The sequence below is a fragment of the Hydractinia symbiolongicarpus genome, chromosome 1, assembly GCF_029227915.1.
Source record: "Hydractinia symbiolongicarpus strain clone_291-10 chromosome 1, HSymV2.1, whole genome shotgun sequence".
NCBI lineage: Eukaryota > Metazoa > Cnidaria > Hydrozoa > Anthoathecata > Hydractiniidae > Hydractinia > Hydractinia symbiolongicarpus.
The window spans coordinates 21,988,509-22,014,671 of record NC_079875.1 but is presented as its reverse complement, the minus strand read 5'-3'; the positions used below and the strand labels follow the sequence as shown (position 1 = coordinate 22,014,671).

The 26,163-nt window shown below is 33.6% G+C and overlaps 3 protein-coding genes across 3 annotated transcripts; 2 read left to right on the top strand and 1 right to left on the bottom strand.

Moving 5' to 3' along the window:
• Nucleotides 1-870: 870 nt before the first annotated feature.
• On the bottom strand, nucleotides 871-19,076 carry LOC130646165 (peptidyl-glycine alpha-amidating monooxygenase-like). The gene is made up of 20 exons (XM_057452314.1): nucleotides 18,922-19,076; nucleotides 18,288-18,342; nucleotides 16,166-16,253; nucleotides 15,283-15,374; nucleotides 14,920-14,997; nucleotides 14,335-14,451; nucleotides 14,171-14,251; nucleotides 12,800-12,876; nucleotides 10,511-10,567; nucleotides 9,877-9,929; nucleotides 9,599-9,711; nucleotides 8,661-8,961; nucleotides 8,037-8,150; nucleotides 7,005-7,077; nucleotides 6,474-6,616; nucleotides 2,711-2,784; nucleotides 2,400-2,582; nucleotides 2,119-2,225; nucleotides 1,826-1,964; nucleotides 871-1,336 (listed from the first exon to the last, which is right to left on the bottom strand). Exons 1-20 carry the CDS (start codon nucleotides 19,018-19,020, stop codon nucleotides 960-962), a joined length of 2,421 nt encoding a protein of 806 aa, XP_057308297.1. The 5' UTR covers nucleotides 19,021-19,076; the 3' UTR covers nucleotides 871-959.
• Nucleotides 19,077-19,759: 683 nt separating this feature from the next.
• LOC130646147 (uncharacterized) lies at nucleotides 19,760-24,167 on the top strand. The gene is made up of 2 exons (XM_057452291.1): nucleotides 19,760-23,915; nucleotides 24,001-24,167. Exons 1-2 carry the CDS (start codon nucleotides 23,369-23,371, stop codon nucleotides 24,165-24,167), a joined length of 714 nt encoding a protein of 237 aa, XP_057308274.1. The 5' UTR covers nucleotides 19,760-23,368.
• Nucleotides 24,168-24,234: 67 nt separating this feature from the next.
• LOC130646110 (uncharacterized) lies at nucleotides 24,235-26,077 on the top strand. The gene is made up of 2 exons (XM_057452250.1): nucleotides 24,235-24,748; nucleotides 24,881-26,077. The coding sequence occupies exons 1-2, from the start codon at nucleotides 24,235-24,237 to the stop codon at nucleotides 25,423-25,425; spliced, it is 1,059 nt and encodes a 352-aa protein (XP_057308233.1). The 3' UTR covers nucleotides 25,426-26,077.
• The last annotated feature ends 86 nt before the right edge of the window (nucleotides 26,078-26,163 follow it).

The window sequence follows — 26,163 nt, the reverse complement described above, 5'->3', positions numbered from 1 at the left end:
AGGATCTTCCACTGTATTGTACTGTCAAACGCGCTTTCTCAAGTTGTGCTAAATCACGAATCCAATTAGGTCCCCACAAAGTCAAATAAAAAACGACTCGTTTATAAGCACATCAGTTAATCGAGTCAAAAAATACCCTATAATATAGTGGGGTATTTTTATCACGTGATCAGACGGGTCTAGGAGCTACTTTCAAAATTTTATTCGCAAAGAGCTCTTGGGACGAGAATGCCAAAAGTCCATACTTCAATTATTTAACAGGTCGGTTCCAAGCGCACGTATTAAAGCGCTCAATGTTGCGCAGTATTTAAGAACGCTTTTGCACGCGCTGATCGTTTCCAAAGTTAAAATTAATTTCACTGCAGCTTATAACGACGTAATTTCATGATTTCGACCAATGAATTTGCCCTCCTCTTTAAAAGTGAAAATATTTTATAAGCGTCTCGGGTTCTCTCAACTTATTTTATTGTACCTCAACTGTGAATTAATTAGAAACAGAACTATTTGATAAGACCGAGTTTGAGGGAACTAAAATAAGTCAAGATTTTGAATAAATCTAAAAGTCTGGGCATGAAAAAAATCTTTGCAACTATATATCTACTTCCTCTGCAACAATAAATAAAAAAATACATAAAAATGAATTCTACAAAAATAAAGTTAAGAAAATGCATTCTTCTTCTTGAAGATCTAACTTAGCGTTAGATCTTCAAGAAGAAGTATTAAATTGCTTATATAAAGTGTGTTTTCATGCGGGAACTTAATTTCGCGAAAAACACAAAATTTCGCGAAAAAGTTAATTTAAACGTTAATTTACTTTGGATTAGCGGAAAGTGAGATATTTACACGCTAACAAAATGGTTAACAAAAGTAATAAACGCGTGAAATTATCAACTCAACAAAAAAGATGTAAATACATTAGAATTTAAAAAATGAGTTTTCCACACACAAAAATAACACACTCAAGCTTTCCGGCTAAACAAATCCTCTTCTTCGGCGCTTTCTTCACTATACTCTTGTATAAGTTTATCAAAACCTCGGTTACCGTCATAGTAATATCTCGGAGTCACACAACAACCGAAACAAAGTTCTTTGTTTTTGGGATGTAGTTTATTTTGTCTCTTTTGTCGTAAAACTTTTTTCTGTCTACTTTTAAATCTCATGTGTTGTATAATAGCGGCGACAAATACCAGTATGATGGGCGTCGCTAGGACGACGACGACGACAACCGCCGGCACCATAGTAACATCCTCGTCTACAACGGTTTTGTTTAATACTTTTTCCGTGTCTTCTGAGGAATTAACTTTTTGTACTTTATCTATTTCCTTCCATGGAAAACCTAAAAAATAGTGAGATGCAACTTTGCAAAAGTACAACCTTAGCACAAGAAATTTAACAGCTTAAAAATATTTTTTTTTGTTATTTTTATAGTAGTGATTTTTCAGATCTTTCTGCAAGACAATAATTTGGTTATAACTTTTCCAACTGCGTAAAAACAACATTGACAAAAGAAAAGAAAGAACAGCTTAAAAGATCACAAAAGGCTTGCTTCGATTCAACTTGACTTCATTTTCGAATTCTTTTCAGTTAGCGCGTGCGCACTTACACAAAAGTCTAGTTCTGTCAACGTGCGCATGCGCCAAAAAAAGCTTGTGGGATTTTTGCGCTAGAGCAGAAACTGCAGTCAAATGAAAACTTGAATAGTAATCCTGCGTAAGTTTTTTTTGGGAATAGGTTATTTTAATATTTCATAAATACTTATTATTGCATAAAAAAAAACACCACACCCATCAGAACTGTGCAAATGTTTCAAGTTATAACCAATTACCTTGCGTATGTCCTTTCTTCATAGAAGCGTCGCTAGAAATTGTAATTTTAAACTTCCACACATGACTCGAAAGAACTTCAGATACGTACAATGTTGTGCCATCTTCAGAGCTGATAATATCTTGCGGGTGCTGAAAACCCTTAAAAAGAAATGTCTCTTATTAATGTAAAGTGACAAATGAATGAAGGGAAAAGAAAGAAATGAATAAATAAATAAATGAATGAAAAAAGTGAAATAATAAACAAATGAATCAGAATAAAAATGTTCAAGTTTATTATTTTTATCCAACATACCTTATCTATATTCCAAACATTTAAGACGTCACCGGTATTGGTATCCATTGTGAATCCCTTTGGCTTATGACCATGGCTTTCCGCACTCACTACATATAAGACGCCACCTGGAAGTCAGAAGAATAAAATACAACAAGACAATGACAGAATTGATTGTTACAAACTATGTCATCGCTTTGGTAAACACAAGTAATGCGTGTCTTCAAAAATAGTATGTAAGAAAATAGCTTATTGTGTTCAAAACATTAGAAAATAGAAAAGACAATGCTTGCATAACTAACCATAGGCTGGATTGAAGTGCAGTGCAGCTAACCGGCTGCCGAATTCTTTATGTTGAATTGTTTTTACAAATTTACCATCGGTGTGAAATAGCTGAATACGTCCGTTTCCACCATCACACACGTATAAATGATTTGAATGGTCATCTAGCGACAAGCTAAGTGGCGTGTTCAGTTCGCCAGTGCCTAAAACGTAAACAACATTTACATATTGCATCAACAAGCAAACAAACAAACAAACAAACAAACAAACAAACAAGCAAGCAAACAAGCAAACAAACAAACAAACAAACAATAAAAAGGCAAAAATATACCTGTTCCTTGCTTTCCCCATGTTTTTATAGGTTCGCCACGAGTAGAAAATTTTATAATTCGATTATTGCACAAACTAAATTGTTAACAAAGGAAAGAAAATACAGTAAAGTTATTTTGTTAGAAACATGACACATGAGTTTGTTTACTTTTCAGTTGGTCTTAAACACCTTTGTATGACTGGTTTGATTGGTCGAGATGGTTTAACAAAAAATTACGCAGAGAAAATTGTTTGATGTATTAGTAAAAGCATCCTATCAACTTTCAATTTAAAATTTACACTTTTTACAACAACTATTTTCAATTTAAAATTTACACTTTTTATAATTATTTTATAAAAACACAAGCCTCGGATTTTGCTGAAAAATTAGGTACAAAATAAAAACAGTTTCAGGCTCAAATTCTATTTTCACAGCTTAAAAAATTATGGCACGCACGTACAGAGTCTCAGTCCTAGATTAGACGCCTCATTTCTGCCGTGCGAAACTTAATTAAATTAAAATCGGCAAAAGAGCGACATTGGTATTTAGTTCGACACGGCGTGGAATTATACGCCGAGTTAAACTAAATGCCATGCATTTAAAATATCCGTGGTTTATTGTTTCTCTCAATTTCACAATAATAAAATATTGTAAAGAGGTCGGTGTGACCATGAATAAAATAAAATCTACGTGTTTCCTTTCATGCTGTATTTTAAAGGAAAGAGTAATGGCGAGAAAAGATATCATTTGTTTAGTTTTGGAATATTTAAGAAATAAAGCATCCTGGTATGCAAGAAGAAGAAGAATTTTGGTGATTTTAGTATCAGCGATTCATCGCAGACAGAGATTGTAGTCGAGAATTCGTTACCTGGTTTCAAAGCTGCATAACGAAAATTTAAACAGACCAAGAAGGATCCGATGTTGTAGACGTTTTCGAAGAAATGCTGAATGGCGGGAGATGGTTTCAAACGAGTATTCTGATAAAAGATTTTAAGCAAACAACATCAGAACAACCAATTAGTCCAGACATGCGCCTTGCAATATGCTTATATAAACTAGCTAGAGGAGATTATAATTACACATTGTCCGAAATGTCAGGAATAGGCGAGTCGACTGTTATAAAGATCGTGGAAGTTTGCCAAGCATTAGCAGAAAAAAAAACTAGATTGTTGTTGTTGTTTTGTATTATTTATTTATTTATTTATTTATTTATTTATTGTTTATTTTTATCTTTGGTTTGGATTAATGGCAACATAGCTTGAAAGTTTACGTTTTAGTAAACACATATACTTGCTTTATGCTCAAAATTTATTATCTTTATGTCTTCTCTTTTAAAAAACCGACAGCCGAAAAAAAGAGGCCAATTAACAAAAACATGCTAAACAATTTATCACTGCTATATAAATAAATATATGCATACGTGGGAGAAAAAAGGGATTAAAATGCGTTGCGAAATATCAGGATAAGATTTACAATAGGACGGACCGTCCCTTTTATTTGCAGAGCAATGCACATAAAGCCTGGTATACACCTGGCATATAAAAAAGTGTACACTAAGAGGACGTACACACACCTCAAAAATTACAAAAATTACGTATTTCATCACACAAAAATCATTTATTATTTTTTTCTCATTTCTTGTGTAGTGTAAACTAAACCTTAGTAATCTTGATTTCTATTTTCTGTTCTTTTTAATTTGGGTTATCATACTATTTACTCAGGGACATAAGAAAAGTCATTATGCACCATGGATACCCTGCAGCGAATTGCATTTATATACTCAACCCACATACAAGTCCATATGTTTGTTGAAGTCTACTGAAGCTTACGTGAAAAAAATGTTAAAATTGGTTTTGTTGATGGTAAGTTTTAAAGAATTCTTTTTTTTTGTAACCTATACCTGACTGATCTTCGCGCATTCGCACAAAAAAGTTTGTTGGTGCGCCCAATTAAATATAGCTACTTTTTTTAAGAAACAGAAGTGATCGCGAAAAAATTGTTCCAGTTGTTTTTCGTGATTTCCAACAGAAACAGCAAACAAATAAGATCATTTTACAGTTCACAAAAAAAGAAATGCATCTATATTTACTATTTTATCTTTCTTATTTAGAAGAGAGATTTAAACTTGCGCAAAAATTATTAGTACGCGCGAAATTTTGCGTGAAAATTAACTCTTAAAGTGTTCAAAAAATTTTAGAACACTTGAAAATTTACAAACTTTGGTACAATTAACAAGTGAAAAAAAGATAACAAAAACTGAATCAAAATATTTAACTGTAACACCAATTTTGAAAGTGTGTAAGTAGATGGACTTCTCTGCAAGTCAATATCAGTTTCATTCTTAGATTTTAGGCTGTTGCCATGCCTACGACAACTGGGGTCCAGAGCAACTTTTAGTCATCGCTCCCCCGATCAAATTAAACCCATACTACAAGGAAAAATTTTTGGATGTTATTCCGTTCTACTTGAACTATATCGCTGCCGTCAACGGACGAGATTCAGTTGTGTTAATCGCCGATAAAGAAACGATGCCGTATTACGAGAAACACATCCACCATGACCAGCTCATTCTAGCAAGTATCGACGATCCGTGGGTGAGAGATGTGAGCTTTCCAATACCCTCAATCAATGCGCAGTTCAAATATATCGGCGCTGGAAACAAAAAAATGGCCAGAAACACTCAGTTGATTTTCAACAAATTCATACATGACCTTCACATATTTCCGTATGAAATCCCGTATTTCTTGGACGGCGGCAACTTGGTGAATAACAACAAAGATAAAGTAATCACGACCAGAAAGTTTCTCAGCGACAATCATTTAACTGAAGAGCAAGGAGTAGAAGCGTTGAAGTACTGGCTACCCAACGTTAAAAATGTTTCCATTCTCACACCCGATGAGCCAACTTTGGCTCATTCAGACGGCATGGCAGCTTTTGTGTGTGAGAACACGATCTACATGCAGAAACAAGAGGAACCTGAGCACACCATGTACAAAAATGAGTTGTGGAAAGGCTGTCCTGGATGTGATATCGTTGAAGTTGAAGGCTTCCTCGATGAGAGGAAATACAAGGGGGGGTACGCCTCTTCCTGCGGGGTGTACGTCAATTGCGTGGTCACAGAAAATTACATCTACATGCCAACCTTCAATCACGAGAAAGATGCCGAAGCGCTACGTTTGTTTAGAAAAAATCCATGCGGAAAGGTCGTTGTACCCATTGACGCTACACCTGTTTGTGTCATGGGCGGCAGCTTAAGATGTCTTAGCTGGCAAACGATGGGCTACACTGCTCAAAAAATCAAAGCTGAAGCTCGGGCAAACGCTGTTTACCGGTACGGTAAAAATCTCTTTGATGAGAAGAAACGCGAACAATATCATGACAAGAAAGAAAACAAACAGAAGAAGCACCACTGATAACTTTTTCAATTTATTTTTATAACTCGCACTCTTTTACTGGTAAATTGCATGTAGGCTATAATTTGTAAGTAAAAACCTTGTCAAGGGTGGTTTGTTCTTTACTTATACTATCCGCAATTTAGATGTACTTTACTTTCATGCATGATCTACCTTAATGGTACAAATTTTCGCGAGTATTTATTATCGCAAATACCCTTGACATGACATTCCGCATAGCCTCGATGTCGTACTTTTCACAAAATACAACTTGCGCACGTTAACTTCCACGTTTAAATCGCGAGAATAACGCAAATTTTGTCATCTTCTTATAAAATCCTCACAACTCACAATACCAGTTTATAAGTAATAGAACAGAGCTTAAAACTCACCCATCGGTCACGTAAATATTTCCAAGTTTATCAATCACTACATCAGTCGGTTGACAGAAATGCTTCAAATCGACACCAGGTACAAATCTTTCTCCCAGTGTCAAAGCAGGTTTGTCGAAGCTTGTGCTGGAAAATTTGATGACCTACAGAAAAGAAATGACTTTAGCGTGATCCGGCATTGATGAACGTTAAGTCCTAATTTTCACATTTAAATATCTCGACAGAAAACATCGAAATGTTGATGGTGAATCAAGTAAGAAGCAAAAAAGTAAGAGTAGTTTGGAAGAAATACAATTATAATAAAACAATAGATAATACAATGTGCTCTTTCGCCTGTTGATGACAAAAAGTGTTTCGATATTAAGAAAAAAGTGTTTGCGGTACGAACTTTCACAGTTTAGAAACTTTCTACAAAATCTCCGACTAATTCTTATACATTTTTTTCCTATAGTAACACAACCTTAGATACCATTTATAATTGTTACAATTCGCTGAAAAACCTTGTGTGATTTACGATCAACCGATACCTACTTGATGCAACGCAATATCAGTAACCCAGTAATTTCCAGTCCCATCGATTGATAAACCGTAAGGAACATAAAATCTAAAAAAAAAAGACTTAAATAATAAGCAAAACCATCAAAACAAATAAATAAAAAATCGATATCTTAATAAAATCTCAAAGTTAATGCTATCCACCCTATTTTTACATGAGGAAATTACAATTTTTTTAAAAAAATATAATATCCCAACCGAGAATGTTTAGGCCTGGTAAACAACGATAAAAACGCGCCGGTTGTTTTAATGTCCGGATAATTAACTATCAACAATCACGTCAGACAAAAGTAAAAAAAAAAAAAAGAAAAATTGGCTGTGTTGACGTCAGCAAAAATTAATATCGCTTTTTAGATCTAACTGTGAACATTGACAAGTGAACTTTGGTATGTTCAAAGAGCACGGGTTTAATACCAAGAGGGCATAAAAAAATTTGCTTGTGGGTACGACCATTAAAAGCTTGATTAAATTATATCTGAAAATGATTGTGGATATCTACTACTTTTAATGACGATAGATGCAGGGAACCTAACCCACATGCAGAGTACTCGTCCATGTTATTGGTACTAACTGATGTAAGACGATATAGCATAGTGTTCTAGAATGCGCTAATTAAAATTATTTCTAATGGCTTTACGAATTGAAGAAATGATAATCTTTAAATCATTTCAGTTAATGGACGTATATAGAATTGTATTCATAAATAAATAAAAAAATTATGTGTCAAGTAACATATTTGAATTTGATTTTTATCACTTCCTGGACACAAAATGTATGAGCTCGCCTCAAGTCGTTCCGAAAAATGTAAAAAATAGTAAACTGTACGTAACACTTTTTTTCATCACCTGTGATATACTACCACCTTATTTATTATAGCTCTACGTTTGAAAAAAACGCATTATAAACAGTGTATCCACTCAAATATGTGCGTTATGAACAGCTAATTACCATATGTAACGCAAATGAAAACTTGCTCTAATTACTGAAACAACGCAAATTCTATCATACCTATTTTGAGCAGTTGCTTCGACGAGACGTCCTGTATCTGGTGTCAGGTGTAACACTGCATTTTCGCTGAGTGGTTTATCTGGTCCAATGTAAACATTTTCTTCATCAAAAACACTATAAAAAAAAAGGTGGTTAAAGATACAGAGTGAAAAGAGAATTTCAACCAGACAACCAGAAGTAAACATTGTCGACGTCAAATGGTTTTATTATGACGGTTTGTGATTTTTACGGATTTCTTATTCTCCATGTATCCCACACAATAATTTTTTTTGTTTCTGTTTAAAATTCTAAATTCAAATGATTATATGCCAAAAATAGATTATTTCTCCAAATTGTTCTTGGTTTGCTTTAGTCTAAACCTCTCCTCAGTCAAATTAATTAATCGTGAAAGCAGTAACCATATTTTTATTTCTCTGAACAATTAATGCACAGTTTCTTATTCAGATATTTATATTTCTAATTCTGGTTGGTTTTTGACTAAAAAAACATTTAAAAGAAATCCGCAACTTTTCCTGATTTTCCAACTTTAGTCAAAAACAAGTCCACACTGGTCAAGTATTTATTACACTGAACCTGAATGGCAGTAAAAGTCTATTAAATATAAGCACTCTGCAAACTACATACTCATATTTTTGAGACTTTTTGCCTCGATGGATCAACACAACACGATGTACAGCATCTATTGCCAAGCCATAAACTGGACCGACTTTTGCCTCCATGCTCCAGTTATTTTGAAATAGTGGCTTTGGATGCAAAATTTGGGCTGTTTTCGTAAAAACTGAATTTTTTGGTATGTTTACACTGACATGGACATTTTGAGTAGTTGTTTGAGTATTGTTAGAAGCACTACTCAATGTTGGTTCTGTTGTTTTTTTCATAGTAGGTACAGTACTAGTGATATGATCTGGAGGCCACACATCAGAACCTGTATAAATAAACAAAGCCTGTGAATATCATTATCTTATATATATTTATCTTTTATGGAACTTTTACACTGTATTTTGACTGATACCAAAAAAATTGAATACCTTATTCCAGGAAATTACCAAGGCTCAAAAAGTAATGATCACAAAATAAAAACGACAGAAATTAACGCAAATATGTATAACAACTTAAAAAAATGATTTAGTTCAATCTACTTTTAAAAAGGAATTATGAAACGCTAATCGGGAAATTATGTTTATTTCATTTTAAAAAGGAACTTATTGACGACCAGTTTCTATCGTTTTCATCAAAGAATCCTCAATACCAGCCTGCTCTAATTATATTAGCTAAATCGCATCAAAAAAGGAAAACAAATCGTATGGTAAGCTATGACTTGCAATTGCCTGAAAAATATATTTTGCAACTTTATTTACAGGTTTCAAATTAACTTGTTCAACGTCCTGGATATTTACATTGCACTATTTCGCACATGTGGTGTTATCCACAGGCTAATAACTAGTTTTCAAAATTCACGTTAATTTTGTGCCTCATCAGTTTCCTAGAATAAGGGTTGTCATTTTTATTTCAGTTACCATTAGGTTTTTACATCAAAAATCTAACTTCAAAATTTTTTTTACCCTCAGGAAATTTTAATTTTGATGTATGACGATGGCATCCTTCTGGAATGTGATGATGTGTTTTTGTGTAGTACATCATGTAAAAATTGCACATCTCATTATCAGAATATTCTCTGGAAACAACAAATAATACCCATACATGTAATGCTGAAAATAAAAAGTACTTACTTTTATTGAGATTTACAATAAAACATGGATGATTTGTTGTTGAATATAATGTTTAAATAATTTTAAAAATGAATAATTACCGCCCAAACAGACAGTAATATTGTACATACCCTGGCTGAACAACCTCAGAGGAATTCTGATTATCAAATGTACATCTGGCAGCCTAAACAGGTTTTATAAAAAATAGATGATTACCGTAAATAACGGAGTAAGCGCCTGGGGTGTTATTTAAAATTTTTATGTTAAGGGGGTGCTTAATCACCAGAGGCGCTTATTTGAATAGGTGTCATTTCAGCATACACAGACAATAAGAAGGTAGCAAATGTCCTCTTAACTAAGCGTGCAGGAAGAAAAAAAAGTATAGCTACTTTGAGCTGGTTTTGAGGAGGTAGACTCGAAAGGGAGACACATTAAAACACCACTTTTAAGATGAAACTGTACTTTTGTTTAGTAAAATACATTTGAACACAGCCTATTGTTGTTTTTTATGCCTTGTTCCAAATAAGCTCCCCTTTCTGTAGCCGTGTTATGACATAAGCGCCCCCTCTGGCTATGAGGGGGCGGTTATTTGAGCAGGGGCGCTTATTGAAGAAAATGTCTCTTAGGGGGGGGTGCTTATTCCGGCAGGGGCAGTTATTTGGCAGGGGTGCTTGTTCCGTCATTTACGGTACGTTATAAAGGAGAAACATATATACACAATAAGGATATAGAGCTATGTCAAAAAGATTATGTCTCCATGCATACCAAACGATCTCCTCTTTTAATGACATGGTGGTTCTTTTTGCTGACTGGATAAAATGCCTATCAAGAGGAATAGAAAACATAAACAGGGACAATAATTAATACTAAAAACTTAGTATCTATATCAAAATACTCCTGTCAGTCTGTGACCCAATTAAAAAGCGGGGGTTTTATATTTAAAAAACGCCATTATAATCGCACCTGCAAATTTTGCAGCTTCATGATAAAAGATGGGCAAGTATGTTGGAAATATATATGAGTGACCCCCATAAAAATCTCCACAGGCTAATAAGTAGTAAAATTAAACAATTACCCTTTAAAAATTCTGTATTGTCTAATTTTTTTTCTTTGTATTTCCTTTTACTGTATTTATTATTACTATATTTATTATTTCGAAAATGGTTTCTTTTATGTTTAATGATCCTGAATTTATCCTGGAAAATGTACATCCAGGGTTAAATTTTGTTACTTGTTTTCACTGTAACAAAAAAATAAAAGTTGTTAATACTAATCATTCTTAATACCAGTTATTGTTATTATAATTACCTTGATTAGTTACTTAGGATAGCTACTGGTGGTACTGTTATCAACAAAGGGCCTGCATAGGAGGTTCTAATGACTTAAAAGCTTTTCTCTGAGCTAAAACAGCCGCACAAGCACAGCAATCAAATGGAGCCAAGATATCAATACTAATCTTATGCCGAAGGCTAAGCAGAAAGGATTATTTCACATTATAGTCCCTAGCATCTAAAGTGAACACTATACCAGACTTTTTTCTCTCTTGACGATCATTTTATGGATTATAATAGTAATAGTACTAGTTACGATGGCTAGTTACGATGGTACAGTCATGTACAGCAATGCTAGAAGTCGTGTCAGGATTAACGATTCACTTAGTGATGAATTTAGTGTAAATGTTGGTGTACATCAGGGTTCTTTACTTAGTCCTTTGTTTGTTCTAGTGTTAGAAGCACTGTCCATGGAGTTCAGAACAGGTTGTCCATGGAAGGTATTGTATGCAGATGACTTGGTTCTCATAGCAGAGTCGATGGAAGAATTAGTTGAAAAGTTTGAGAATTGGAAGAAAGGACTAGAGGAGAAAGGGCTAAGGGTGAACAAAACAAAGTCTAAAGTCAGCATTGCAGCGTAGCATTGCAGCCAAGTGTGACCTTGTAGTTGGAAAGTGGCCTTGTGGAGTTTGCAGGAAAGGGGTTGGTAGTAACTCAATTTTTTGTCAGACTTGCAAGCATTGGGTACATAAGAAGTGCAGTAGTATTAGTGGAAGGTTAAGAGCTGACATTCAGTTTGTATGCAAGCGTTGCAAAGGTGAGATTATAGAGAATGAAGTATTTCCAGCTTTAATGATGTACAACAGTGGCTCGTTAGAGATAGTTGAGAACTTCTGTTACTTAAGTGATATGTTGGGCAGTAAAGGGGGTGTTGGAAGAAGTGTTACTTGCAGGATAGCTTCTGCTTGGAAAATTTTAGAGAGTTACTTCCTTTGTTGACTAGCAGAGTCTTGTCAATTAAGGTGAAAGGTAGGTTGTATGAGGCCTGTGTAAGAAGTGTTATGTTGTATGGTAGTGAGACATGGGCAGTGAAGCAGGAAGATCTTGACCGTTTAGAAAGGAATGACATGAGAATGGTTAGGTGGATGTGTAACGCCAGTCTGAGAGACAGAAAGAGTTCAGATGAGCTCAGAAGTTTTAATCAGTCTGCTTGTGTTGGCTATTCATCATCATCATCATTGTCATCATTCTCAGCTTAACGTCCGTTTTCCATGCTAGCATGGGTTGGACGGGGTATATTAATGACCCTCTTCCAATCTGATCTAGACTGTGTTAGATCTAACCTCAACTTCCTTTGTATCAAGTCTGTCCTTAAAACCTCCTGCCAAGTCTTTCTCAGTCTGCCTCTGGGCTTTGCCCCAGGAACTATCAAGTCTCTACACTTTCTTACCCAATTATCCTCCTCCATTCTTGTTGTTTTATCTCAAAATATAAACTTTGATTATAAAAGTAAATTATTTGGATGGGTGGAATTACATTTAAATTTCTCAATGTTTTTTTTCCTAATTAGATTTATTTAAAAACCTATGTAATAATAATTGCTAATTGTTTTGACGCAGTCAATATTTTTCAGCACAAATATCTTTTACTGTAAGATACAAGGTTTAAATATGAGATTTAATGTATCAATTTTTAATATTTTAAAATTGAGATACCAACCATTTTAGTGGTCATTGCAATTTTAAACTAAAACAATCTAAGAAATAATAGAAAAAAATGTAACCTGAGCTCTCTGAGGACTACCGATGCCGATTAAACTCCATTTTCCATCTCTTATTCTATATGCAGATATAACCCTCCCTGGAAAAAAATGCATAATAAGGCCTATGACTTTTAGGAAAACAGTTTGTGAATATGCCCATGATAATTGTGCCAAAGAAAGAATAAAAAATTGTGAATACGCAGATTTTACTAAAGGAGAACTAACAATTGATAACAAGTTGTGCTTAAATGTTCATTATAGTGTGAATATAAACTGTGTAATTTTTTTTATATTTCTGAGTTTTGGTTTTCAATACCTTTAAGGTCAAAGTGGTATTACAGTTGCTGCCATGACAGTATCGATGTGGCCTTTCTGTTCGGTAAATTACTAACTTGTGTTACGTAACTAGACGGGGAAGTAAACAAATGCATTCTAAATGAACGAAGCTCAATGGGAAAACCGTCTCTTGCGATTGTCTAAAACTAATTTTATTCATCATGTTTTGAAACAAATATCTTTTACATAATAAAATAATGTTTCCCTGTTATAAATATAGTTTTGGATATGAGTTTATCAATTGTATTATGAATTTTTTTGTCTTATTTTTTGTATTTAAACATCTCAAAAGACAACAGGTGCTTTAATTTGCTAGTTTGGAAAACAACATATTTCAAATGATATGAGAAGACGAAGAAGTGACTTAATCTTCATCCATCGTCTTGCTGTGTGACATCACAAATCAAAAAAATATGTACGGCTTTTGTTTGATAATATCAATTTTGGGGGACAAAATTCAGACACAAAAAAAATTTTTTATACCATGTTGTTTTTGTGATATGTTTTAAATATAAAAAACATATATGTAGGTTTTTTCATTAGTTCTCCTTTAACATTGCGGAATAAAAGATTGATAAATAATATTCTGAAATAACTACTGCGTTTTTTACATGTCTAAAGCGAATTTTACGCTGAATTTTTATTAAAATCAGAAACAAGCAAAAAATAGAATAAAATATGAAAAAAAGATTGTAAAGGTTCATGTTTGTTTAAAAAATGCAGAATTTAAATCTGCATTATTTTTATTTTTTTCATCTCACTATTTGGAAACCATACAAGAGCTTTCACATAAGCAACATTAAATAAAGACTATTAAAGTTGAGGATTACATATCTATAGTGAAGGGTTAATCAATGATAAACAAGAAGTTTTTTAAAAAAGAAAAAGAAATCGCGAGAATAAACTTTAGCTAACTCTGAATAATTTTTCGGGAACAAAATTAATAATAAACAAGCCCTTCCTAACATACATCCTGGTAATCTTTTTCAAAAAACAAATGATAAAAAACTTCCCCCAAATTATAATTATCTGAAATATATTTTCCGTATGTTTTACCATGATCATGCGCATGCGTCCTAAATGCAAATGGTAGAATTGGGCTTGCATCATACATGCAGGACACATCCACATGAATTCCTACACAAAAAGAAACCAATATAAAGTAAAACAAAATAATAAATAGATAAGTACATAAACACCAACAGTAAATATCAATTTACCTATTGACTTAGGAGGCAGAACAAATTGACTTGTTTCAAACAAGTAGATTCCTGCAGAGTATTTCGGTTTATGATGAGTCAAGTACACTGCTACACCAGTTGTATCGATCTCATCATCTAAATGACCAATACTACTTTATATACTCTGCACAAAAATACAAGTTCCATATGGATTCTGAAGCTCAGAAAAATATTTCTAGCATACAAAATTAAAAGTTACATACAAAGTTACAAGTTACATACAAAAACTAAGTAGTCTAGAGAAGCTTGAGAACTCGACCATGACAAAAAAAAACAAAAAAAAAATATATATATATATTTTGTTACAACTTGAATCCTGTTTTTTTAATAATTATTGTGACTTTAATTGCAAGCAAGAACCGACAAATCTCACCAGATATTAATAATTAATATCAAAGTCTGCATTTTGAAATACTTATAAAAAGATTATTTTTGTTAAGTATTATTGGAAAAGGTAAATTTTCAGGGTTCCTCAATCTTTTTAGGCTTCATTAGGCTACAGCAAGAGAAGCTGTTTAAGGATAGTTTTATGTTTTGATAAATCTTTCTTCCGCTTAAGCTTACCACCTAATGGTCTAGCATAGTGCACTTGTACAACAAGATATGAACGCCATACTCTTTTTCCCATAGCAAATCCAACGTCTATAAAATAACAAAAATCAATGAAAATTTATTATGGCCAAACAACCTTGATAAAATGGCAAAATGGACAGAACATAATTTTTAAAATTTTAAAAAGGAAAAAGGTTGATAAATATTCGTTAGACTATTTACTGCGCAGGGATCAAAGCCACAGCACATGCTCTTTCGTGTATCAGCAATTTATGTTATAAGGGCCGAGACTAACAAAAAGATAGGGGTATTTATTAGAATATATATTTTAGAGACATTCTAACATAAATCAAAGGTATTATTTAGCTTGCTTACTTTTTGGCATTTTTAACTCAGGTGCATTTTTGGCCCAAGCATAGACTATTGTTTCTTCATAATCTTTACAAGGGCTGTCTTTTGCACAATCCCTATAAAAAGAATAATACATTCTGTTGTGAGATTTAATTTTGCCAAAATTTTTGCTATAATAGGGCACTTTGTTCACTATCTTTATGCAAAAAAAAAAGAAAAAACTAGATCCTATTCTAAAAAAAACTGGTAATGGACGAATGACATATAGGTCATTTATAGGACCTCACTCGTATTAGGAATGGGCCATTAAAAATCAATAGACCGCAACAGAAGAAGATATTAAGTAAAAAGATAACTGACAATAAAATTAGTAAAGTCTGCTCTCAAAAAGAGAAGATGATAGTTGAGAAAGATAGTTGGGTTGTTTTTCTGCAAATCTCAAAAGTAACATAAATAGCCAAAGTAACATAAATAGCCAATTTGGCATATGTGGTCCTTATTTTCTTGCCTGTCAGGAAGCATATGCATATTTTGTATGGTTCAATTTTTTCTTGTGTGATTGAATTCAAGTCCTACCATTTTTAATGCGGCTGTTGAAGGTGACAGTAGCAGTTGTTGTAAGAAGCAAATTTACTGCGCTTCAAGAAAACAAAATTTGAAAATTTTTCAGCTTCTTTATTTTCCCTATACTTTTTTGTGTTTCTTTTTTTTTACAGTTTTATTCTAATTTTAGGTGCAAAATTCTCAATAGTGATTACTTATTATAAAAATAAAAAATTTTAAACTAAGTTTACACCCTCTTTAGTGCTGTGATAAAATGTTTCATAAAACTGTTATTTGATAACTACATGTTGTTAAAGGAACAAGATAAAAAAAGAAAAATAATTACAAAATATCAATACCTTACCAATATTCCTTATAGTGTTTTGGTTTTGCACAAGCAAATACCAACATATGGTGGGCTGTTCCTTCATCAGCCAAAGGCTTAAATTTTACTGAAATTGTAAAAAAACATTTGTGTTAATAATGATAAAGACCATGAAAACATTGTAATTTTTCAACAACAACAGACATGCAAATTCTAGATTCTGCTCCATTGATTCTATAGATCATTATTCGGACTGAAATAAAAACAATTTCAAGATTTTGAACGTTTTTCGCCTTTTCCTCAAGGTTTTGTACTTTAATTTTTTTAATTTATTTATGTTTGAGAGCACGCAGACACAGGCCACTTCGTAAGATTTTAGGTAGGCATGCGATGAACCGCACATCTTAATAATTCTGCATGTGTGGTGTGTGTGCGATCTTGAAAAATGAAATTTTCAAGAAGCAAAAGTTAGAACAAAATTCCTTTATCCCTTACACCGCCAAGCGGCTTGGTTTTGGTGTAGGGAACATTCGAAGAGTCAGTTCCAACAAAGTTTACAGCTGGGAATTTAAACCCATGTTAAGAAAAATTGTAAAGTCATTAATTAAACTTTGTAACCACCTGTGGGACAAACAATATTTAATGTAGATTAAATTACAGAAAGTTGAAGCGTGGCTAATAACGATATTTAGCATTCTAATGCTAAGGATGGATCATGAAATTCCTTCACTAAAATAGTACTCCGTTACTATCTAAGACTTTACTTTACTGATTTTTTTCTACTGATTTTTTAACTTTATTTCTTCGAAAGACGATTATAAATATATATAAAGCTTGAATTATAAAATCACATAAACGCTACTGAAAGGAACATATAAATATTTGCCATTTTCCTTTAACAAATGACACAAATCACACAATTTGTTTCCTAAAGAAACCCAATACTTATGACCTTATTTCACTTGCGTGCTTTATTTTTTTCTTTCAATAACGATTTTTTACTCTCTCTAAAACACGATTTTGGGGATCAATTTTTCTTTTGTGTTGAATGTTATTCTAATCTATTTATATCTTTGCAATCACATTGAGCATATTGAAATGATTTGCTTCTGGTAACAGAGCAGTATGGCAGGTATCATTTTAGGTGTTATTGACATGCATTTCCCAAGCTAGTGCCCAGGACTAAATCGATAAATGCTGTTAAAAATGTATTAATTTAGTTTGAATGATATTCATTCATTCTTTCTTTTCTTTTTTATATTCGCTACTTTCAAACAACAGGTGGCCACAAAAAATGTAAAAAAAAAATAATTAATATGACACATGGAACTTTTTCCTCCCCATTACTGCCGCTCATTTTATTATGCACACTGATTGGTAAGATAAAAATGGATAATAAAATTATAAAAACATGAGAAAGAACCTTCTGTACATTGCTGTTACAGACAATGTTTAATAATTCATTATTTTGTTTCTTTTTTATGCATTTTTTAACTACGCAGTTTTCTACGTACATGAAAAGATTTAATTTAACGATAAGGGTTGTAAAGCCTTCTTAAATCATTCTCTGATTTCATATTTTGCTTTTTTCGTAATTTGGATAATTTTAGAAAGCTATGGCAGACATAAATAAAACAAAATTTGCATCTGCGATTAATCCCACGCCTAAACAAATCTGCGCGTGTGTGGGGGCGTGCCTGTGTGATCACACGCCTCTTATGAAATGGTCTGAAGACAAAATAAAAATAAGTATGTACATAATAAGGTAAGTGAGAAATGATATATATACAAATGTTGTACATAAGCCGGCCTACCTGGATTATGTTCGTTCTTTAAGTCTTAAATAATATAAAAAGTGTTGTATATAAGCCAGCCTGTCCTGTTTATAAACGGGGTAGGCTGCCGTACATATTTGGGGCAGCGTTTATAAACAGACAGAACAATGCTAACTAGACAGAAATGTTTTTGGAAGTATTCATACTTCAACTTTTACTAGGTTGTTCTCTAAAGAAAATGATGGATATTCAAGGCTTTCCAAGTTTTGCAGACATCCTGCACAAATTCCAAAAATACAGTCCAGCCTGCATTAAGTTTGATGGAAAAAACAAGGAACGAAAAATGAATTTTTTACTATGTACCAGGTACCACTTAAAATATTTACCTGCATATGAGTTTTTTGTAGGGAGCTTCTTCGCAGTACACAGATAAGCCTCTTTCTAAAAGTAAGTTATGCCATAACATAAAAGAATGGTACATTACGTAGGTGTAGTACATATAGGTAGCACACATATAATTACGTGACAGTTGCAACCCTCTGAATTAGGAACAAAGCATGGCAGCAAAAAAAGTTGTCATATTTACAATCTCTTATATCAATAGTCTAATGTGTCTCTCTGTAACAACCAAAGTGGGTGTGTGTTTATTTTTCTTTAAAGTTGCCAAAAATGATATCTTAATTGTTAACTTTTTGACGTTTCAGCACAACGTCAGTTCATAATAATAATAATAATAATGGATATTTTTAGTGGCATGCATTACACCAACATCAATAGCATTTTAAATATTAGCAAAACCACCCCTCTTTGTAGGTAGCTAACTAAGCAATCAAGATGGGACCAATTTCTTAAAGTTAGGTCACCTGGTTTGGAATGGCTTGGTGGCTATATGAATTTCTAAAAAACAATATTTGTATGTATTGATGGGTCATTGCAGACACCATCCAAATAGAAATGATGGATATGTCTAAGTAGATTTACCACTGTTTACTCTTGTTATTTTAAATAAAATAAACTTACTTTTTTCGGACTAACATCTGGCATTCTTACTTCAAATGACGTATATCCAGAACCCAGACGAAGTACCATAAGGAAAGTTAACACAGGTCCAGCCTTCATGTTTTATTATACTAAACAAAATTAACAATAAAGGCAGTTTCTTTGTCAAACAACAAAAACAACAACACACTCAACAGCAGAATAACAAGTAACACTTGATGTCAGTATTCGCGTGGGAACGCGCTAGCTTTTTGCCTAAAATTTGGTTAGTCGCAACGAAAAACCTACAACAAGATAAGATCTTGTTTTCTTGTACGAAACAGGACACAGGACTTGCACAAAACTGTTTTATGTACTTCTTCCTCTCCACCGCTTTGACTTTTACTAAGTCCTGGGACACACTGATTTGCTTAAGTTTCAAAAACTATACCCCACAAAAAAAGTTTTAGGAAAACGTGAAAACAAAATAAAGTAAATATTTTGCATCCTAATTTCGATTAAAAATATAACTTTTGACATTTTAATTTGTTAATGAAGACACTTAAAAAAGTATCAAGTGAGTAAGGAGCCTTATAACTGTCACCCAGTGAATATATAAACAAAGGAGCATGGTAGATATACATTTTTTACAAACTTTTCTTGGCTCAAATATATTTGCTGTTTTTGTTACTATTTTCTTCTCATAGCAGCGCTAGAAGAATAAAATAAAATAAGATGATTTTACTTTATATGTGTATATAAATATATTTCCCTTAATACTTCTTTCAACTGAAAAAAAGCGTCTTTGCTTACTGGCCAAAGTCGAGGTCACATTTTAAAACAAAACATTCCGTTTGACGTTAATCAGGCCAATGTTCATTATCCGGGCAGAACAGTATACACAGTGGTGAAGTGTGGTGTGTGTAGATATGTACAGATAGGTATCATTTAGAACGGTTTTATATGTGACTGTCCAGAGGAATTTGATAACAAACAAATTAGAGGCCAATGTTCATTATCCGGGCAGAACAGTATACAGCGTTAAACTTTAATGTTATATCGGCGTGTTATATGTGGCGCCGTAGATTAGTGGTTATAGCTCTCTTACTTTGTGCGGGAGACCGGGGTTCGATTCCTCTTGACGGCGATTCAACATGGGCGAGTGAATGTTACCATAGCCCTGGGTTAACCCAAGCCATGTGAGGGAAATTGGGAAGATGGCACACTGTGTGGGCCGTTGGATGTTGCCGGGAGTTGTCTAGTAGAGCGCGGGCTCTAATTGGGTCTGCGTAGCTCAAAATGAGCATTAAATACTCTAGGACTCTCCATCTACGCCATGGCCCCTCCTGGAAATAATAGACAGGGTATATCCCTCGATATTTGTGAGGCTAGCCATGTAAAATATGCACATCTATCTATCTATCTATCGCTACGAAGAACAAAAGAATTAACCCTAGGGGGCCTTCGAAAAATTTTTCTCGGGCCCCGTTAGCGGGAAATCGCCGCTAAGGGGGGGGGAGGGGTCTGAAGCGTGAAAAAAAATCCGCTAAGGATTAAAAAATTTCAAAAATTTGTTCGTGGCCTGAAAATTCCTCGTCGTTCGTGAGCATAATTCCTCTTGTCATCACTTCCGATAACTTTTATCTACAAAACACACGCCCCCTGAGCCTTCCAAGATTTTATCCGAATGTGTGTATGTTTCACAGACGGAAATCCGCTAAAAGAGCAGGGAAGAGGGGGTCCGAATCTTAGCGCCGATATCCCATTAACAGGGCCAGAAAAATTTTTTGAAGGCCCCTAGTTAAAGTCCACTTTAACGTTATACATTAACATGAGATAACATTATATCGTTAATTATCATTGCAAAATAACGCTAATGTTTGATAATAACGTTAATAGCGCTAAATTAACGTTTAAAACGTTAAATTAATGTTAAAATCCTTAATATAATTTAGCATTGTCTTTTCATAGGCTTAAAAGTTTTTTTATAAAAAATAATAGGGCTACGTCGTGATTTGAATGAATAATGCTCTCTACCAGCTCTATTCCATGTATTAAAATAGATAATCTGTAAAGTAAAAGCCCACCATGCGTTCTTACAGTCTTTTTCAGGGATATTTGAGTAGGTGTGCAATGATTCGCACGTGTAAATCAAGTAAGGCTGTCATCAAAAATATGTTGTGTTTGCGTCCTCCGACCGACTCACTTTTGGTAATAAAAACCCAAGTCGGTAAGTCTGAAAAAAAACGGGAAAAAATTTCGCGATATATTTTTTAAAAAGAAAATTTTTTTCGCCAGAACTATTTTATGCAAAATTGACAAAAACCCGCGAAAATTAATTTCAGTAAAAATTAATTCTTTTGGGGCACTCCTGTGGCTACTGACAGTTTACAGGGCGGCAAAAAATGGTCTACAAACGATGTCGAGTGGCGCCATAATGTCTGGGTCCTGGAAACAAATTTGCTTGCTCCGATCTGAAAATTCCGGGAAAAAATACGCCCAACCGCCCGACTGACTCATTTTTGCGGGGTCTTCGGGACGCATACACAACATATTTTAATGGTTGCCCAACGCATCAAGTAAACATGTAAATCAAGTGTGATGTAAAACACACGTGCAAAGGAAGTTATGCGTGCGATACGGGCTCCAAGGTTGCTCTTTGTTGCGCATTTATTTTGTGGTTGAAAAGTGGGGAACGTATTGAATCATGAACCCCAAACACGATGATCGAGCTTCTACTGGTATTCGGCGATTCGGTTTGACGTCATAACAATTTTTTTGCAGGTGAAATGTTTCCGTATTTTAGGTGAAGAGAGTGCAGAGTGTTTAAGAACAATGTTAGAAAGTTTGAGCAAAGATAATTTTTTGGAGCAAAATCTAGATAGCTAAGGATCATTTCCAGACAGATGTTTATTGTGGTTACCTTTTGTTAGCTGATCATTCTTCCATATCCACATTTTTTAGGATTCTTCCCCCTACTAACTAGGTTTGTTTTCACCCTGTGAAATTTTAAAAATGGCGGATGTAGCATAAATGTTATTCGTCAATTAAGCAAAATGTCAATCATCACTGCAGCAACAAAGCTGAACCGAATCGCCTAATAGCGACTCACTCAATCTTAACTTCCTTTTCTACATGTAGGAAATAGTATGCATGGCTATACTGTCATTTTCATATATTTATTGTTTATTTTTCAGGTCATCACAAGCAAATAGGCAAAAATATGCTTTGTTTTCAAATTAAAAAAAATCTTTATCCACGTGCCTTAAATAAAACTTTAAAATTCCTTCAGAAAATTCAGCTACATTTTAACAAAGCTTTATAGAAATTGTTTGAATAACACTTGCGGCATAAAGAAAATAATTCATTAAATTCAAACCTGCTTTTTTGTTTCAGATGGTATTCTATAGTTTACCTTGCAATTGAGCCACATGTCAATCATCACAACAGTGGCAACCTTTCTGACTTTTTTGTTAGGGAACATGCAATCAAGTTTTTTTACTGCAACCATTTTTTTTTAAGAAAAAAATAATTAAATCACAAAAAAATGACAAGGTCAGGAGAACTTATTATTCAAATAATAATAACTTGTGTGTGACAATGCTAAGAATACTTTCAGCACTAAGCTTATAGAATTTGTAAACATCAATTAAAATATAAAAATAAACTTTATACTCTAGGAGCCTGGGGGGGGGGTGAGTATGCACTTCAATGTACACTAGGTCTGACTTCAAATCCTGAAAGTACATGATGGAAAGGTCAGAAAAAACTTACTTTCCCATTTTGGTTCATGGTCGTTTGGCGGGAAAGATGGCGGAAGGGCTCAAAAAATGCATAAGGGCGTAATTTCCCAAATATGGTCATGTTATATATCAATCGATCACAAATTTAATACTGATCAATAATCACATTAGATCTTGGGTCTGAAAATGTACCGTTCAAAAGTTAGAAGCATTTAAGTGAAGTTCGGTATCTTATCTTTTCAAAAAATATATTGTCTTTTCAAAAAAATGTTGTGTATATTTTCTTGTTTACTACATGTTGCATTTTAATTGAAGATCATTGCTAATTTTGCAGGTTTGTATTGTTTTATATTGAGTATAGAAATCATACCTAAAGTGTGGACAAAAAGTAAATAAATTACATGTGAATACTATCATGCGAATGAATTGTAAGTTTTGTCTCGTGATATTTTATAGCTCTTGTTCATCGTGCATGATATAAAAATTTCTCTTTTTATGTATTTAGAACTAAAAATATGCAATGACTAGTGTTGAATCGCCTACAAAGCTACATGCACCGTCTTGTACAAAAGAAGATAGTAAAAAGAGTACAAAAGACCTTACCAAGTGTATTATTTGTCAGAAAAAACAAGATAATAAGGGAAACAAGAAACTTACAAGTACAGAGAATGGAAGAAATGCTATAATTAACTGTTCAAAAAGTTTGAATGATGATTTATTGAAGGGGATACCATTGAGTCAATACGATGATATCAACTACCATGTCAATACTTGCTATCCCCAGTATGTACATTCTAAAGAGAGAGTTTGAAAGTAGGAATGAAACAGCAACAAGCACAGAAGATCTTGAAGTTAAACCAAAACGAAAAAAATCAAATGTTTCCAGTCCTCCACCTCTAGCTGAGAAGCCATGTGTTATTTGTAACCATATCAAATTCAAAGGTGATTTGAAGCGTTTTCGAATTTGCGAAATAAGACGAGCTAATTCATTTTTATCTGCAATAAAATTCAACAAAGATGCTGTTTATGACAGATGTGTGTTACTCAAGTGTCCTGGTGATATTTTTGCAGCTGACATTGTGTATCATAGAAAGTGCTTGAATGGCTATATTGTGAAATTTGAACGTGATATAGAAGCTATAATGTATGCCAGAAACGAACATCATGAAGGGGCAGTATTTGCAAATACATTTAAAAACTTCCTTTCAACTCTGGATTTGAAAAAACATGCTTATTCAACGTCATTTTGTCGAGACCAGTTGAATGAAATTTTGGAAAAGGAACATAATAGTGGTATGAATTATTCTTTTCATTAATTTATTACTGGACACCCCTCGTTTCTTTTTTCAATTCGTAATTTCTTTCGCGTTATTTATAGAAGCCTATGTTACGAACAGAACATTGAAGACACTTCTAATTGACAACTTTGGAGAAGAATTATCATTTACATATCCAAAAGATAGGAAGAAATCACAGATGTTTTATTTACGAAGATTTTGCAAAGGCATTATGGAAGATATTTGTCAACCTATCGAAAAACTGTGAAAGGATAGACATAATATTCGATCTGTACCTTCAACAAAGTATCAAACAAGATGAACGTAATAGGAGAATGAAAGCTGATCCAATCGAAGTCAAAATTACACACTTCAAGCAGCAATTACCTGTTGAAATGGATAGGTTTTGGTCATCCTCAGAAAACAAAATGGGTCTCCAGCAAATGTTCATCAGTTGGATGATTGAGTGTTGTCGATCAGAAATTCCTGTTTTCCTTGGTGGTGCAAACACCGATGATATAACATCTTGTTTGAAGCTTTGCAATGGGGAGAGATCTGTTGTTCCATCACTCAGCAATGATCACGAAGAAGCTGATGATCGCATCATGTACCATGTTAGCCAGTCAATCTCAGAAGAAAGATTTGAGAAAGTTATAGTTGCTTCTCCAGATACTGATGTTTTTGTATGTTCTGTTTACCATTTCAAGCGTTGGATTTTCAATGGTTTGAATGAGTTGTGGGTAGTCAGCGGTAGGAGCGGTACAACAGTTGCATTTCCTGTTCATGACCTGGCAGAGAGGATTGCTCCTGAAGTTATAGATATCTTACCAGCTGTGCATGCATTAACAGGTTGAACCATAATTTGAGAATATTAAGTACATTTGTTAATGTAGTAACTGTAGACCTGCAATGTAAACATGTATTCAAAATTTAACTGTTCATTCACTTTAAACATGCAATTCATGAAATCTTTTTTTATAGGATGCGACACAACAAGCAAAATTGGAACAAAAACAGCAGCATTAAAAGTTGCGTCTGGAAGTTGTTTTGGTGAACTATCTTTCTTTGGTGTATCTACTTTGAATGAAGAATTAGTCGACTTAGCACAACATTTTATGGTACATTGTATTTCAAAAGATAAGGACGTTACAACATTTGATCAGTTACGAAACAAGATCTATTATAAAAAATCGCAACTGTTAGATTTAGAGAAGCTTCCTCCCACATCATCGAGTGCAATATTACATATTAAACGTGCCTATCTTCAAATGTATGTATGGTTACATGCCCCATTTGTGAGAAGTATTGACATAGATCCAACACATTACGGCTACGTATTGGATGAAGAAGGTGATTGCCTGAAGCCAAAAATAACTGAAGATGACGTTTTGCCTGATGATTTACCACAGCCTTGCAACTGTCTGAAATGTGCTCGAGCTAATGTCTGTATATGTCGAATAAATAACATTAACTGTTGTCAATATTGTAACTGCAAACGCGAAGAGTGTCAAAACCCATTCGGATGAAATTAGTAAATCTCTATATCATCAACGAACAAAGGCGCATGATATTTTTGTTATAATAGTTTTTTATATATATAGTGTCGTTTTACTCTTATCGTTTGATCAAGATTTTTTATCAAGAGCCTGAATAAAATAATTTACAATACTCCAAATTATGATCAGTATTGAAATTTTTAGTTTAGTATGCTTCACTTAAATGCTTCTAACTTTTGAACGGTACATTTTCAGACCCAAGTTCTAATGTGATTATTGATCAGTATTAAATTTGTGATCGATTGATATATAACATGACCATATTTGGGAAATTACGCCCTTATGCATTTTTTGCACCCTTCCGCCATCTTTCTCGCCAAACGACCATGAACCAAAATGGGAAAGTAAGTTTTTTCTGACCTTTCCATCATGTACTTTCAGGATTTGAAGTCAGACCTAGTGTACATTGAAGTGCATACTCAACCCCCCCAGGCTCCTAGAGTATTATGTACTATGTTGATTTTTATCTTAAAGGGATAAAAATAATCTTCAAACACAATATCAATGCATCGTTTATTACGTACATTGCTTTAAAACCATCAATTTTTGTATAACTGTAACTTACATACCTAATTATCATGATGCCAGTCCATAAAAACTCCTATGAGAAATTTTAAAAGTAAGATATACGTTATTGCCAGAACACCCTCTTCCGTTATGACTATTACATATATTTTTTCTCCTTAATGAGAAAAATACACTAATTAA